The sequence below is a fragment of the Syngnathus scovelli genome, chromosome 14 (assembly GCF_024217435.2).
Source record: "Syngnathus scovelli strain Florida chromosome 14, RoL_Ssco_1.2, whole genome shotgun sequence".
In the NCBI taxonomy this organism is placed as follows: Eukaryota; Metazoa; Chordata; class Actinopteri; order Syngnathiformes; family Syngnathidae; genus Syngnathus; species Syngnathus scovelli.
Window position 1 is genome coordinate 8,127,906 of NC_090860.1, and position 17,451 is coordinate 8,145,356.

General features: G+C 39.5%; 1 protein-coding gene across 8 annotated transcripts; it reads left to right on the forward strand.

Annotated features, from left to right (window-relative positions):
- The first annotated feature begins 1,547 nt into the window (after positions 1-1,547).
- On the forward strand, positions 1,548-17,335 carry LOC125980824 (coiled-coil domain-containing protein 9B). Of its 8 annotated transcripts, none has more exons than XM_049740347.1 (14): positions 1,548-1,737; positions 2,477-2,579; positions 2,817-2,924; positions 3,051-3,182; positions 3,263-3,427; positions 3,995-4,153; positions 8,478-8,644; positions 9,499-9,548; positions 9,655-9,705; positions 10,302-10,398; positions 11,420-11,453; positions 11,526-12,063; positions 12,166-12,248; positions 16,445-17,335. In XM_049740347.1, exons 4-14 carry the CDS (start codon positions 3,117-3,119, stop codon positions 16,556-16,558), a joined length of 1,524 nt encoding a protein of 507 aa, XP_049596304.1. In that variant the 5' UTR covers positions 1,548-1,737; positions 2,477-2,579; positions 2,817-2,924; positions 3,051-3,116; the 3' UTR covers positions 16,559-17,335. The 8 variants fall into 8 exon arrangements, with proteins under 8 accessions (XP_049596304.1, XP_049596299.1, XP_049596305.1 ...); XM_049740342.1 differs by having other exon boundaries at positions 3,078-3,182; XM_049740343.1 differs by lacking the exon at positions 1,548-1,737 and adding an exon at positions 2,209-2,227 and having other exon boundaries at positions 3,078-3,182.
- The last annotated feature ends 116 nt before the right edge of the window (positions 17,336-17,451 follow it).

The following is a 17,451-nucleotide window of genomic DNA, read 5'->3' on the forward strand; positions in this document are numbered from 1 at the left end:
TTTGTGTCACTGCAGTGTCGTATATGTCATCAAATAAAATTCGGTTCATACGCACGTCCCTGATTTCATGTAAGTACTTGTTGTAAACATTCCATTTAAACGTTTTGGAAGTGAAAAACTAAAAAATGCATCAAACATAAGTCTTGAGCTAATTTTCGTCGTCAGTCGTTTTAGAATAGGCGTACAAGATCAGTAGAAATGTTTTCACAAAACAAAATCCTAAAGTGAGTCAAATGCTTCAAATATATTTGTACCAGGATTTTGTCTACTAACAGGATTATTCCATGCATTGTGTATGTCATGGGGTTTAAGATTGTTGACTTGCAGAGTTGTGTTTGTTTCCATAATGCTATGTGGAATTTGCTGGGTCTGATTAGTTTTGCTGACAACGCTCTCTCTGTGGCACCTCTCTGGCCTCTAACACTTTTTGGACATGTGCAACCACACTTGATATTTCGACCTTCAGTCCATCTAGTCTGCTATTTATCTATACCTATATCTTGTTGGTCTGGAGACTCATCTGACGTACAGTACTACGAGAGACATAATAAATCCATTTATGCCAGGTGCAGAGACATGTTGATATATTTTTAAAAAAGTGAAAACGAAGCTAAAAACTTGGTCTAATGGACTATAAAATAGCAGAACCAATCACTCTTCTTTCTTTTTTGGAATTTCCCTGGTACATTCAACGTCAACATTTTGAGCGACCCGATACTTAAGTGCCTCTATGGGCCCCGTTTTTTCCAGGCCGAAAGAAACTATCCGGAAACTAAAATAGAGAAATAGAATTTAGTACTGTTTAATTGTCTGTCTTCACTGGTTTGCAGCAATTGTTTTCAAACGTGTTTTACAGGCAGGAGTCCTGCACCAAAATTTAGGCTCCCATAATAAATAATGATTATGTTGATTGTGCTCCTTAACATTTTCCCCCTAGATCACAGGTGTCAAACTCAAGGCCCAGGGGCCAGATACGGCCCGCCACGTCATTTTATGTGGCCCGCATTGTGCATCAAATTCGTGTGTCAATACTAGAATTGCAAATTGTCTTCACTTTTAATAATATCTTTTTTTTTTAATATTTGACTAGTTCTTACTCGTCTGATTTGAAAACAAGTTATTTGTCAGTTTGTTTTGTACCTTTTACTGTATATAATATAAAGTGCTCATACATTTATTTGGGTTGACAGTCATAATGGCCCTCCGAAAGAAGCTATGACTACAATGCGGCCCGCAAATTTTTTTTTTTGACACCCCTGCCCTAGATCGACACCCATATTGTATGCAGGTATGCATTTAGAAACAAAACCCTGACTTCACCTTGACTTGAAATACTTGAACTATACTATTGAATGTCTAAGTGGAGACAAGAAATAGTTGAATATATTTTAATGAATTGTGATTTTTTTTTTAACCCAGTGAAGGAAAAGTGCTCGCATCCACCATTGAGTATATTATAGAGGGGCAAGAACAAGTGATTTAAAGAGACTGAGAGCATATGTGACGAAGTGTGGGAGGGTTGGAGAAAGGGAAGGGGGAGAGGGAGGACAAGCGGGTGGGTGCTGTGAAATCTGTTAACAGGGGAGCTCTGTGTGTTTGCTGGCTGCCTTGGCTGCTTGCCCAACTTGGCTCATTGTGATCAAGGCATGATCGTGGACTCCGGGCAGCCCTCGCCGCCGCCTCGGCTGCCTCGCGTCTGGACCCAGCTTCGCTATCAGCGCTGACATGGAAAGACCTGTGAGTGCCTTATCTCCCTGCCCGCTCTCTGCCTCTGCCTGCTTTTGTCGCAGATTCAGCTGCGGCCGCATGCAACCTTGTGTTGAGCTCTCTCTGTCCTCATGAAGCTCCTGTAGGTGGATGTATGGAGGACGCTTTGGCAGCTTTCTATCTGCAGGCTTACTCTTGTGCCTCGGGCTGCCTGTCCGGGCACAGGCATTAACCACCCGTGTCCCCACCATGCCCGTTTAGGGGTTTGTGTTTACATTTACGTCACCCTTGCAAAGAAGGAGCTTTATAACCCCAGAAAGGTAGCGTCCAAATTGAGATTGTGCAGTTGGTGGTTGCCGCACAACCGTTTGACATTGACTTTGCTGAAATTCGGAGTCAGCCGTGTGTCTCTCCCTTGCGACTATTCTTGGTGGTATGTCCTCATGAGCTGTTGTGTTTGGATACCCTGACAACTAAAAGCGGTGCGATAAAACTTCTCCCTAGCATGCTGGCTTCCAAAGTGAGTCCCAGCTTTTCTCGCGCTCACAATATCTTTCAAAGCAGTTTTATAGGACTTACAAAAAAAGATTTTTGGTAACCCATAGAGACAAATCTTTTCTAATTCAGAATAGAGGCCTCGAGGGAAAAACTGAGAATCTTGGACCCTTGCGTGTAATATTACACAGAAAGCAGCTAATTCACTGCTGGCACAACCTTATCGTCAGGTTTTGGAAGGTTATTTTAAAAATGTATTCTGATCCAACTCCAGCCTCAAGTTCTGATATAGTTGGGGATGGGCGACACGCTACATCAGCTGGAGTTGCTGTTCTGTGGTTGCTCATGGAATCTTTGGCCAAGGAGTCTCTTATTGCGTAAGGATGCATGCCCTGCTTGCCCCATTGAGATGTTTGGGATGTCCTGCTTATGCATTCGCTGCATGTAACTGAGCTGCATAATGGACGTTCCATCTGTGACTTAATGGGCATGCAAGTTGTCCATTCGATGGGCTATCTGTGTTGTAAGGCTGATTTACAGTCTATATATGTATTAAAGGTGATTTACACACTGCATAATTATTATTGCTGATGAAAAAAAATGTTTCTTTCCAGACACGCTGTGACCCAATGCCAAGAAGGGATCATGAGAGGGACTTGGAACTGGACAAAAAGATCGAGGCTCTTCGAAGAAAGAACGAGGCGCTAATGAAAAGATACAAGGTGAAGACAAGTGCCTGCCAGCAAAGAGAGCTGTGTTGAGTAGTTCACTTGTCGTAATGAGGCGTTAAACTGCAAGGCTCTGAAATCTGTTGAAAGTGTTTGTTCTTTTATATGCTTCCTGATTAGTTATCTATTTGGTCGAGTTGCCTTTAGGAGGTGGAAGAGGACAAGAAAAGAGCAGAAGAAGAAGGAATGGCGCTGCAGAGCCGTAAGGGCAAAGCTGATGATCTTACGATCACAGTGAACAAGTCCACTTGTGTGAGTTTTCATTTGAAAACACTACCATCGTGAAACTTGAGCAATATTTTAAGGGCTTGTTGTCCTTCGTTGTGGAACAGGTCAGTCGCGTGGTGGTGACCAAGTCCTTTAACAGTGGCTCAGCTGCTGGGAAAGGACAAGAGGAAGTCGGAGCAGGCCGAGCAGAGAAAGCTACGCTGCAGCCTGCTAGCAATGTCGGCAGAGGGCACAAAAAGCAGCTAATCGTCACCATGGCTGGCAAAAAGGTGAGTCGTTATTTTAGAGTGAGTCGAGAGTTTAGGCTTTTAGAAAATTATCATTGCTGAATAATATAGCTCAACATCATTTTTTAATAATACTGCTTTCCTGCTCATAAAAAATGTACGTTATTACATTTTTAGATTCATTAAACCCTGTAATTCAAGTCACCTCATTATATACACTTGTAGAACCTAATGAGCTCCTGTATAAGAGCTGATTAAAAATTCCAGTGGAATAGAGGTGCACTGAATCACACTGAGAGCTTTCATGTTTTAAATGATAATATTGGAAACAATTTATTAAACATCTTTCGGTATAATTCACCGTATTATGAACAGCTTGTAGTGACTCAATTATTGTGATTCATTAACTGTTCAGTTTTCAGGTTTGCTATTCACATTATTTCAACATAATCAATATAATGATGTAAACCAAACATGATCAGGATTCTTATTTATGAAGGTTAAAATGTTGCGTAGCTGCAGTATTTGAATCTCATTAGCTGGTGTACCTAATAAATTGTCGTGACGGTTGAGCTTACCACACTAATGACATTAACGAACCCTTTCTAGGGTAAGAGAGTGGTGTGTGAGAAACCTGAAAAGAGGCCAGAACTCCAATGTCGGTCCGATATCAAGAGCCCAGCTGATGAGGTACAAGCTGGCAGCGTGGAGGCAGTAGCGATAGGAAAACAAGCACGTCACGTGACCATGTTGGACATTACAGCACAGGTTTGTTGCAAACTTGAACTCTTCACTGATGAGACATTTAAAAGTCAGTGCCTCCCACTCTCATGCCCTGTCTGTGTCCCCATCACAAAACTGTTTTACATAGATGCCAGACTGGCCACGCCCCTCCAGCGATGGTGCACAAAGGCTAGCAGACAGGCGGTATATCAAGGCTGTTATTGGCATGGGATTAGGATAGGGAGGCTATTAATACAGCTGCTGTCGTCTGAAATGTTGATCTGTGCTGTCTAAGTTAATTGCAAATGCAAAAATTACTTTCCGGTACTAATAAATTTCGATGAAACTTTGTAGAGTAACTCACAAGGAGAACGTTTGACTCCAGAATGCAAATACCCAAGTCTAGCCTGTCTGTTTCCAACATCATTGTTCATAAACCACACAAAATCATATAAGAAATTTATTTTTTAAAAATCACAAAAACCCCAAAGTCAAACAATAATTCACAACAACCAAAATCACACAAAATCACAAGAAAAATCCTGCAAACTAAACAAAAAAAACCCACAAAAAATCCACCCAAAAAATACGCAAAAAGTCCACACAAAAATTACACAAAATCCACACAAAAGAACTTTACAAAAAAGTCACGTAACAAAATCACACCACAAAATCCAAGTCCAAACTTACTTATCTCATCGTAAAGTGTGACCATAAAGTGTAGCATTACTTGGGAAAATGAAGGCATAAAACTAGTAAATTGGCACTTCTGTTTTTCACTCACCATGAAACTTTAGTGGCACTCAAACTCTGATATCCATCCAAGTCCTCAAGATCCATCTGCGAGGCCTTGTTACCGATGTGTTGTCACATCCGATACGATTTGTATTATTGTACAGCACGTGTTTAACATTCATGGGCTGAGACACACATCAAGTGTCCTGCTGGGGTGTGAAATGCCACACTGTCACGAACCCCCCCACGAGTCTCACGAAACCTTGAGACAGCTGTTCCGTCTCACGTGCACTGCCGGCCCATCAATAAGCTAACACTCAGGCAGCTGATCCTCATTGCCATAAGCATAGAAAGTGTTGTCTCGGGAGACGGCACTAAAATAGGGGAAGGCAAGTTGAAGTAACATGTACCGTATTTTTCGCGCCATAAGGCGCACTGGATTATAAGGCGCACCCTCATTGAATTTTTTATTTTAGAAATTATTTCATATATAGGGCGCACCGGATTAAAAGGTGGATAAAATAGAAGGTATACTGCAACAAACTGAGGTTGACTAGGGTTGCGGTATGCAAATTCATCAATTGATCCATTTATAAGGCGCTCTGCATTGAAAATACGGTACTTAATCACTGTGCTGAACATGCTGTTTTCCTTTCTCTGCTTTTATTTATATCCTGCACTGATTCTGTGCTTGAATAATAACCTCCGCTCCAGTTCACCGGTCATCTGTGACTCCCAGTGATCTATCTTGCTGTTTCATAACCAGTGTAGTGTCATTTGTAAACACAGAAAAATGCTGCAGGTATACAGGAAGGGGGGGGGGGGGGGGTTCTCGCTGTTTGTGCTTGGAAATAAACAGTGACCGAGAAAGGGGTGTGGCAATCTAGCAGCTAGTCTCGAAGCAGGCGACTGCTGTGTGTTCACACACTGAGAGTGACAATCGAGGCGTGTGAGGGGGGAAAAAAATGTCTCTTATTTCTCCTTCCTTAAGTGGTCTGCTTTCCTCCAGCATGATTGTGTTGCATTTCTCAATGCCCCGAAAAGGCCGATTTGATCTAATTAACATTCAACTGCTTTCACGCCATGAAAAGGCTCATTATTCAACCGAAAAGTGAGGCCTGGAAAGGTGCCAGGAAAGGGTCAGAGAGGAAGGAGTGTGAGACTGAGGACGGATGACAAAGAAGAAAGGAAAGGTAGAAGGGTGTTTTTGTGTTCCTGTCAAAGTGGATTTTTGATGAGGCTAGCAGAGTGAAAAATGTGTCGAGACAGACTATCAGATTATCTACTCACAGACTTCATTCTAGCTAAAATATTTGCACCAGAGCAGTATTCTTTCAAAAATGTTTATACTCTTTTACTCCTCCTTTCAATTTAGTGACTTGTCCACAAACTGCTCCGATGACATCATTGCAGTGGAAATTTGTGATCGCTTCTCCCCTGGTATGGCGCTGTTGATCCACTTGGGTGCAGTGTTGGCCCTTAAATCTTACGCTTCTTGATTTGATTGCAGTCTATGGTTGCATTGATGACAGACAGATAGTGGCATTATCTGACCACAGAAATTGTGTTTCACCTTGGAAGTGCAGCCAACAATCACAAAATGTGTCTGATTTTCAGAAACAGTAGTATCGGAGTTTGCAACTGTACTTCCTCACATGAGGAATGATACATTAAAGTGTGCAACCCTTTTTTTGGTGTGCCGCAGGAACTCAGAGCTGCTTTCACAGATTAGCAACTAACTGAATGCGGAGGAAAGGAGGCTGGGCTAAAAGTTCCCAGTGTGCAAAAGTGATGCTTCCGGTTATGCCCCTGCTGCTTCTCTGCACCTTCCCTCCTTTGCATTTTGCCATTGTTAATAAATTATAATAAATAAGTAGGTTGTGTGATTGAGTATCACCCCCTCACACACAAAAAAAAAAAAAAAAACTGCTGTTTTTGTCTGATTGGAGGTCAAGACTAGTCACTGGAAACTAGCCAATCACATCACTCTTCACAAAGGCAGTCCATTGACAAGTAATATATACTGTATTAGGAAGGTGGCTTGAGTTGATAGCAGCAGACTTGTTGAAACATGCAAGGAGCAACTTCCCTTGTGGTGCCCAGTGTCCTTTGGGGTCCTGAGGAGAGGAGATGGAAAGTACATACCATGTTGATGTTCCAGAAAGGCAACATGTTTACTTGGTACAAACATGAGTGGGAAAACATCACGCTCGCTCAGCTGTTTTCTCCTCATATTGTTTTTATTGCAGTAAGAATGAATGTGCTGAGCAACGCATTGATTTTCCTTCTTTCCCAGAATCATTTTAAAAGTTCTTTAAGGGCAGTTAAATTAGTTTCTGCCTACTTTATCGAAATGAAAACAAGCGCTTTCTCTCAGAGAGAGCTTTTTACATGATTAACCTCACTCATCCTGTTTCACTCCAGGGCTTTTATAACAAGGCCTCGGTCCTCTTTGATGTGTTAAAAAGCCTCCATCACATCTCCTTTTAATATCACACGCAATCCTTTCTGCTCCCATCACTGTAATCAATAAACAGGTTAAGAGCAGAATGGAGGGAGGGGAAATAATTGCATTTACTGTACACTGTGCTTTTCCTGCAGGTCTATTATCTTGTTGTATTCCATTGTGTGATTTTGCAGTTTGTGATGGACAAACACGGCTTTTTTTTGTAATCTGTATAACCTCAAAGACAATACATCCATGAAGCAGCACTGATGTTTAGATATAATGCACATATTAATGTTAAAATCTCATTTTGTACTCAACCATACAATGCCATTGCTGTCATGTCGGCGATTAATGATCAGCTGAGCGACGAGATGCACTTCTTGTTTTTGGCGCCCCGTGTTTAATGAGATTGTTTTTTGCGCTTCACTGCACTGTTTAGTGCGAATCAGCGTGAGTAAGGCTTCAAATCTATTCTAATAAAACCGAAATGGCCTGAGTGTTTAGGTTGCTCTTTAGTTGATGATGATTCCTGATGAGTCAGCACTGCTGTGAGTTTAATGTATGCGAAAGTACAAATGAACTTTTTAGGTCAAACACAATACGTTTTCTTTCTGACCTCGAATTTGTTCAAATTTAGAATCTATTCTGCCGTAGGAAATAATAGAATGTGAATCGATCAGGATCCGAAAGTCACCATCATAAATAGTACTTCAATAAATGATCAGTTACTGTTTGTTAAGTAACAATTTCATATTCTTACAAGCGTATACAGAAATCAACACTGCATTGTGCACCCATCTCAACTTTGCAAATGGAAATGTATTCTTTGATCAAACTCAAAATATGCATAAATTTAAAAAAAGAAAATGAAATAAAAAAATTCACGAATAAATAAATAAATATTGCTCATTGTTAAATATCCTGTCTTTGTAGTGCATTCAAATGAATATATGTTGAAAACGATTTTGCAAATCACTGAATTCAGTTTTTATTTAAGTTTTACAAAACTCAGCGATGTCATTGGAATTGTGATTTGTAGAGTCTAACGAGATAAGCCAGCAGATCAAACGCTTGATGGGACATTGGAAGCAATTTTCCCCAGAATATTTTTGTCAAATCCACTGGGGCTTTTTTTTTTTTTTTTTTACTTGCAAAAAGCACTGAGTTGTTTTTGTTTGTTTCAAGGAGCTGGAAACCACAGATCTGAACATCCCCACGTCGAAGGAGGAGCAGGAGGAGTACCTGCAGTGGAAAAAGGAGCGCGAGAAGATTGACAAGGAGAGAGTGGCCCGTCACAAAAACGCCAAGGGACAGTGGAGGCGGGCGTGGGACATTGATAAAACGGAGAGCATGTAAGATGTTTTTCTTTTTTTGTCGATGTTGTTGTACATGATAGTGGTTTGATCACTAATTACAATCGGCCATGATTTTTTTTTCACAGTGAAATAATGCTATTATTTAATGACTTGTCACTGGAATATGCTGAGGCTCAAGCTTAACTATTTCCAAAATTATTTACCACACTGAAGATATATTTTTAATGCTAAAACATATTTATTATTGTTATGTATTAATGTGCCATTTTACAATATTAACTGATTTTTTAGAATTGTTTTAGTGGTTCAGTGTTTTGCTTAATTAATCTGACTTCTGATGTATGAATGGGTTTGAAATTGGATATTGAAATTGGATGATTGTTGTGATTTGAAAATTTGCCAATTAGCATCAAGTGGAACATATGTTTTTAAATTCAAGTGATCACGTATCATGCATTTATTAGTGCAGATGGGGCAACAATGGATTTCCAAACGAGACACTCGGTACTCGTAGGCGGGTAAATGAATGTGCTGTTTAGGGAATCATCAAAACGTAAAGAGACAAGGGAGGAGCAGCTATTTTAAGCCAGGGGATGAGCGATGGAATGCCTTCCCTTATTTGGTGAGGCTTAAACAAGGACCACCAGGAAAGAGCAGAAAGTATTTGTGTGTGATTCACCAATTGTTGAAATATTATTGGTGAGCCAACAAAGCATAACTTAGTGTACTTTCATTTCTTAAATTCTTGTTGCATAATAAATCCACAACGATTATCAGCTAACTCGAATAGCTTGAATGCTCAATGAGTTAGGAATTATGAATTGTTTAAATGGAGAGAGACAATGTTTATATATAGTACTGAGTTAAACAAACTGAATTTTTGCTTGTAGGTTTTCAGACAAGTCGCAACCTGACCGAGATTGGGTGCCCCCAAGCAGAGGTGAGATTTTCTTAACCTGATCATGTTAATTTTGCTTTGCTTTCATCTTATTTTTTTTAATTTTTTCTTTATTTATTTATTTATTTATTTTTTTATATGTTACCAGGAGGACGAAGCTCTAGAAGAGGACAGCATAGGTCCGGCGCTGACACGCGAGGTAACTGTTAAAATTAAGCTATTTTACTTATCTTGAACAATTCTAAGTATGATCATACTTGTACTTATTGAAAAGCAAAGCGAAAAATGTTTGATTATACAAATTATTGACTCAAAGTAGAAATAATGTTAATATTCTTGCTCTCATAGGAACAATTGCTAATTAAATAATGAGCTGTATGGATATCTGCTTGACAGAAGAAAGGCGCACATGGGGGGGAAATTATGGCACCAATTTAAAATCTGTTCATTCATAAGAGCCCCATAAAATATTTAATATATTAAAATATTGAATAGTAGGCCTCGGGAGGTTCTAGAGATTTTATAAAGTAGTACCCAGCAGGAGGTGGTGATGCAGTTATGAATAAATCTAAGCAAGGAGGAGCACTGCATTTTATAATTTAACTTCTTGTCGGTAAAGAATCAAACACTTAAAATTGTGTGGCGTCAAAATCTGAGGCTCCCTTTTTTTTAAATGGTTGTTTGTCTACACTGTCGATTTTTAACGCTAATTCAAAAAAGAAACAATCAAAATGAATGTGAATCTTGAATGCCAGAAATTGACTCCTACATTTAACCACTTTTAATTTGTCATAGGTCATGAGAAGCGAGGCAAAGACAAGTCATCTAAAAACGTACAAGTAATGAGCAGCAATGCAAAAGGAAAAGATCGCCTGACTGGAAGGGCCAGGAGGTCAGTAGAACATCTCTGACATCTTGTTTTATAGCCGGCTTGCACGCAAACAACACCCGGATGAAGTCAATTCAACCGTTGGGATGGGGAAATGTCTCACACCACAAGGGAAGACTTGTTTTTCCACACTGTGTGCTAAAACATAAATTCCCAAGGATGTGGTGATAGTTGAACCGCAATTAGTGGCATTATATCGCTTTGTAAAACATTCTTGTTTGTTGGTTGGATTCCATGAGGCCTCATAATGAACTTCCAGTGATCAATATGAGAGTGTGAGAGTCATAACAGGGAATCTCCACTCACTCCTGGGACCATGTAACACTTAATAGTCACATTAGTCAGGAAAGAAAATGGCTGTTTAGGCCCAATTTGAAATTCTAAACATTCATAGTGAGTTATTTTGTCGGTGGTAGTAAATGTACACTTTGGTACAAGTTGTTGTAGCAAAGTGGACCGTATTTTCCGGACTATAAAACGCACTTAAAAACCTACAATTTTCTCGAAAGCCGACAGTGCGCCTTATAGTCCGGTGCGCCTTATATATGGAGCAAATTCCTAAATTTAAACTGGCCCGAAGCATTGTGTCATGAAATCAATCATAAGTGGCCTGCTGAAGACTATGAATCATGAATCAAAAAGACTATGGATCATAAGTTTGTGATTATAAAGTAATTTGTTGTGTCTGAAGTTGAAATAAAAAAGATAAAATGGAGAATGATTTGATTTGGATTAAAAATCTGACATGATGCATTAATGGTGCGCCTTATAGTCCGGTGCGGCTTATATAATGACAAAGTTTTAAACTGGGCCATTCATTGAAGGTGCGCCTTATAGTCCGGAAAATATGGTACATTTCTTTATTCAAAGAAGCAAATGATAGTCCAATGCATGACTCGGGGTGAGTCCTAAATGGTTTCTGATGTATTGCTGGACTGCTGCCAGTAGAACTATCAAATGCAATAAAATCATGAATGCTTCTCATTAAAATTTAAAGTAGAACTAAACGGTGGCTCATTTTTAGATGGCAAGATCAAGAAGAAGGAGATAACCTAGAGGTAAGATCAACAATTTTGCTTATTTAAACTCAGGGAAATATCACTAAAGAAGACTTGATGTCTCTTTTATAGCCTTCAGATATACTATTGGAGGAATTCCTGGAGGAACTTGATGATCTTACAGATGCTGAGGCACTGGAGCAGAGAAATCAGGACTCAAAAACAAAGCAGTCACTCAATTCAGATATTTTAAATACATCTGAGGAAGTGAGCGGATCCAAAGGATTTTTGTCAACCTCGAGACCAGACACCTCCGTGCAGGAGAAAGTAGGCGCCTCATCCCCGCGGGCTTTGGAGAAGAAAGTGCGATTCTCACAGAAGCTGATCCAGGGGGCTCACACAAAGCAAATCACAAGCTCCCAGGATTCCTCCAACTCTGAATCTAGTCCAACATGCTTCTTAAAAGCTTCCTCGCAGAAGAAAATCTGGCATAAAATACCCCAGCAGCAAGTGGAAGGTGTCAAGGATGAAGAGAGTGAAAGTGAATGTACTAAAAAAGACATCAGTGCCCCCATGGAGTCCTGCTGCCCTCCTGCTGACAAGGCTGGCGCTTCTCTACTGGAAAGCGCTGTCCATCCTGTGGAGCCCACCAAGTGTAACACAAACACAGGTGGGCTACTCTGCACTCACTAGACTACCTATTATGCAAGTTGGACTAATGAAATTGCCACTAAGTTAGTACCTGAAATTGCAATGTGTTTTTATTTCACAGAGGAAGCTATTGACTCCTGTGTATGCGTCTTGAACCTGGAATCGGCGGAGTCGCACCCGGAACATTTTAGCTGCAGCGACAAGGTCAGTGTGAAGCAGAAGCAACGGGCCGAGGGGAATCGATAGGTGTGTAAATTGACTGATGGAATGGATGATGATGTTGAATAGATGAAGTGAGAGAAACGGTCAGAGTGTGTGATATCCAATTTCAGTTGAAGTATATTCACCACCCTCGGGGAGCGTAGCAGAAATAGTCTCACGAAAGACCCTTCGTCATAACCCCTACTGAAATAAAGCTTCGTCTTAAAGTGTGATTGCCACCGAGGTGATGAATGGAAAGGTAGTCACAGTTTCTGCTCTTTGTTTGCAGGCAAGAGAGCATGGGAAGATTGTTTAACCTTTTTGGGGGATGCAAATACCGAAAGACTCATATATGGATGCTGCGAGCCTTGCGGTGTGTCAGCATTCAACATGTCGGAGTCTTGCTGCATCCGAGCACTTTATGAGCGCATGCGTGGTGACACATCATGTGTTAGTGTGCATTTGAGTGCAATACCATTAAATGTTTACATATGTTGTAGTATGCAGGTTGGCATTGAAATGAAACATTAGTCTGTTTGTGTAGTGCCTGATTCTACCCTCGGGCTGCTTTCAGTAATGGGAAAAAGTCTGTATTGTTAAAAAAAAAAAAATGAATCAGCGGTTTTCCACCCAAATAGTGTTAGGCGCTAATGCGTTAGCCGCTACTTCCAGCATCAGTCGGTGGCCTTATAGAACTCAGCTGTTCATAAACATTCATTATTAAAAAAAAGTACAGATTTGACTTTTTTTAGGCAATAGAGTTGATTTATAAACTAACTACTGACATAAACCTGCTTTTGGTATGGGCAATATAAACAGAGGACATTTTCTAAGTACTACTTGGATGCATGTCTTGTCTCATAATGTACATTTGCATATATTACACGTTATTATGTGTTTACTTGGCTTAAACATGTAATGTTCAGTTTGTTCCTAATTTTCAAATTGGAAACATAATTGGGTCAAAATCTATGGTTACATTCAGTATTTTGATGCACTTGATAAAAAATTCAACTTTGCACATTTGTAGGTTTGACAGCAGGGATGTACGAAATATTTTGGTCATGCCTTCAAAACTACGATTTTTGCACTTAAGGTTTGTTTTTACGCAATTTAAATAGACAATTGTCCAACTGTTTATTTGTCCACTGAGGCCTTAAGGCACATCTGGGAGGAAACCACTTGAGATGCTGAAAATAAATCAAACATGGCCGTGAGGGTTTGACAGGAGTTAAAACACAGCGATTGAACCGCAGCTGCTCTCTCATACTGTTTTCTTTATCCTTTGTGGAAACAGAAAAAAACGAGTGACAGAAAAAAATGACAAGCATCTTGAGAATGTTGTTGTGCCTTGTACAATAGTTTGGCTTCATCAGATATAATTGATCGAGTGTATTCATCGACAAACGCTTTGACTTGTATATCATGAATTGTATTTTTTTTATGTGTTTCCATTCAACTGATATCGTGGTACCTTTTGTCCAAATATGATCTTGGTAGAAGTAAAAATGTTATGTAACCATTTTTACTGACACGCTGCAGGGTTTTTACATCTTTAACTGTGGTAACATTAAAAAATAATAATCACCAGGTTTTTTTTGGGTTTAGGGGAGAAAAAAAAAATCTTACATCTTGTCCTAATTTGATAAAGAGTGTAGTTGACGTTATTTTCAACCCCCTTTGGGAGGTTTAGAATATTTATTTTTAGAAGTTTGTCCCGCGCAATTTTATATTTAGATGTACTCGTAATGCCTCAAATAACACATTAAAAAGATGGCAGCCGTGTCCTTCATGTTTGCTTATTTTATTTGAACGTTTGTGCACATTTATGACATAAATAAAGAGAACTGGTTGCAAGGAGACATGAGAAAAGACGATAAAGCATTTCTGTACTGCAGGTTCTTATGTCTTTTATAACATTCAAGATTCAATTTTCATTGCAGCTACATCAGGTTGGTCACTACCCCCGCTCATGGCAAAAGACTCAAACTAATTTATAGTTTCTGTACCTTCAGCCAGATGCACAAAAAAAAAAAAAAAAAAGCCACCATACAATAGAGTAACAGAAAATGTAATGCGCATGCATGGCCTGGTCACGCCTATTGACCCAACGAATTCGCTTTCAAGTTAGATTTGATTAATTTCTGATGAGCTCTCTGTAGAGGTGCTGAATTGGAAAATGCTCCCTCTTTGACTTACAGGTGGGACCTCCCTCATGTGCTACTATTTTAATTATCTCCTCCTGTGGCGGTCACCATAGCAGCCTTGTGTCTCCGGGGACAACACAAGTTGGCTTGCTGCAAAGCATTCGGGCTTTACTTTCTATCAATGACAACAAATTTGCATGCACGTTAAACTCCGAGTGCAATTTGGCTGCAAAGGTAGCCAGAATTCTGGTATTCCAGAATATGACGCAATGCACTGCAGTGGGGGTGTTAACATAATGGCAATAGGTCCTGTAGGCTGTTTTAGGACTCAAGTGCAGTGTAGGATTATGCAAACCAAAACACAGAGAAGTCTGCTTGAGGAAATTATTGTTTCAAGGTCAGCAAAAAATCGTATTTGCATTGATATGTATAATATTGAATAATAATAATTCTTTAAAGGCGAGATGAGGGAGAGCTGCAAACCATGCTGACTAATTTGATTCAAAATTCCACTGTGGCGTGTTGCCTCGAATCCCAGAGCCATGTTTTACATGCGGTGAGGTAACAGTCGGAGGCTCTTGAGGTGTTTCATTATACGCCACCAAAGTCACTTAAGAGGATTTGAATTCTGTGTTGACCCTGCCAGAATCTCAAGGCAGACCGGCGTTCCCCACGGAGTCTGTGCGTCATCTCTGGATGTAACAACGAGACAGTTGGTGTCATCTAGTGAAACCCGAACCCAAGCAAAATGATTTGAAGTGATGCAATAAAAAGTGTTTGTTTTGTAGACATACTGAATTGCACATGTTGGTCTCATTTGATAGGAATATATTGTCAATAATGTCATATTTATTTATTTTGTATACAAATATAGATGCATAGATTTAATCTCAGTTACTCGCCCATTTGTTTACGCAGCTGATGTGAAAATAAAGTCAGACTCCAAGACAAATGTTTGTTTTGTGTTCAGTCCTTTAAAACAAGAAGGAAGTCATTTGTGTCAATGTATGAAATCCTCGTAAAAACATCACTATCATTTGCTCAGAAAATGTCTTTTTGTTGCTGCTTTTCAGTTTCATCCACATCCGTTTCTTTGGATGCGATTCAGCGTTTTTATTATGTAACTATTCTGCTGCCTTTTAAATGACACTTTTATTACTCCTTTTGCAGAACTTCATTATTCATCTCTGAATCTCTCTTACATATTCCAGATAGTAAAATTGCATTTAAACCTTCAGGTGCTACTAAGATTTCATGCTTAAATAATATGTCTTTTTTTTTTTGTATAGTCATAGGCACCAAAATAGTTTTTTTTTTATATATTACATAACTATTTATTTATTCATGCTTTTTAAATTGTATAACAGGCATTGTGAGTGTCTCATGTGCACAACCAGATTTAGACCAATAGGCAGAAACGCAGTTTGCACCACACACGCAATGACCAACGGAATCAATTTAAGTATAAATTTTTTCTACATATTTAACATACCTCTAATGCAACCCGAAAGCAATTTGATATCCGAATTTTTTTTCTTGCTGAGAGGAGTCAGAAGGTCACGAGTCTCTTACAAGTTATAGCTTTCAGTAATAAGTGTCAGCACTGATGAAATCCTTCAATCAATAGGTTAGTCATTGCTCCTCTCATATATCATGTTGGGGGGCTGGAAACACATCTGTCAAGTTAGCGTCTAAATACAGAAGCCACAGTATTTGTTGACAGGGCTGTTTTTTTTCCAGCACAAATAATTTATTATGAATGTTGTGCTTTTCCTCTTTGGACTGGACTTCCTGTTTGGCAAAATAAACATACTCTATCCTTTGCTTATGGTGCTCGTCGGCAAAGAAAACAACCTTTGGGTGCCAACGCAAAGTGAATATATTATTTCTATGGCTGATGTAAGTCACGGGCCTTTGTCACCATTTTTGTCCGTTTTACGGCAACAACAGCATAGCAAACAAATGTCTCTTGTTAATGGTTCTTTTCAGAGAGATGGATCAAAAATAGCACCAGGCAGCATTGTGTAATGTGTTCCTCTCTCTTTTGTACAGCGAGCGCTCGGATCGATCCACCTCCCTCACACGTTACTGACAAATAGGATAGAGCAGTTGCTCTTATTTCCACTTCATGGTTGGACATCTGTGACTGTGAAATGGTTCCAGTGAGAGCTGTTGCAACACATCTGTGAAAAGCGAGGAGCCCTTTGACAGTTCATTCACAGGAGATGCCTCTTGAAAATCATTCGATCTGAAGCCCTCTCTCGCTTAAATAATAACTCTGCAACCTTTTCGGTCATTTTTACGTCTGTTGTTTGAGAGATGCTTTCATGACCTCATGTAGTATAACTACAGCTTTGTAACTTTTGACAATAATCATCTGGACGTTATATACATTTTTTAAAATGAATTTAGCCTCTTTGCTGTGCCTTTGTTCCAGAGGCCGCTCGGTTATACACCACAATCTCCATTTTGCGGCAGCTGTCCGTTATCCTGCTGCCCTCAATCTCGTCCAGAATAAAACACGACTGATCTGGGAAATCATTTCATTGTTGTCATAATTGTGTCAAGTTCCGGCAGATGCATTTTTGTGTATTTCTGCTAGATGCATGTGTGCTATTATTATATTACAGGGCTGCAGCTAACAATATGTATCAGATTTATTTCTAAAGTTTTAATTTCCATTGTTAGGTGAACTCAATAACTCAAGGCAACAAACTTGGATATGTTTTTAAGTTGAGCAGTTCACCTAAATATTTGAAATGGTGCTGCTGCATCCCTGCATTTCACAACAAAAATAAGAGTTTACTGACCCTTGTATGGTCCCATAATATATAAGTAAAAACAACTTATTGAGTTTGTTGAGCTAACTAACACTTGCCAAACATGTTGTTCCAGCTTAAATGACTATTTGAACCCATGAAAAAATACAAGTTGTACTTTTTACAGTGTGACCTAAAATTTTGGCACCAGCAAATGTGTGTGCTTTTTCTCATTGCCTGAAGTCATATCATTCATTCAGTTAAACATGGCTATTTTTCAATGTGAGAAAGCATGAGCCA

Bases quoted from the DNA above. Each gene is read 5' to 3' on its own strand.
- LOC125980824 (XM_049740341.1), top strand. The intron at 2,925-3,077 runs GTGAAGACAAGT...AGTTGCCTTTAG, and splicing joins CGCTAATGAAAAGATACAAG to GAGGTGGAAGAGGACAAGAA. The intron at 3,428-3,994 runs GTGAGTCGTTAT...AACCCTTTCTAG, and splicing joins TCACCATGGCTGGCAAAAAG to GGTAAGAGAGTGGTGTGTGA.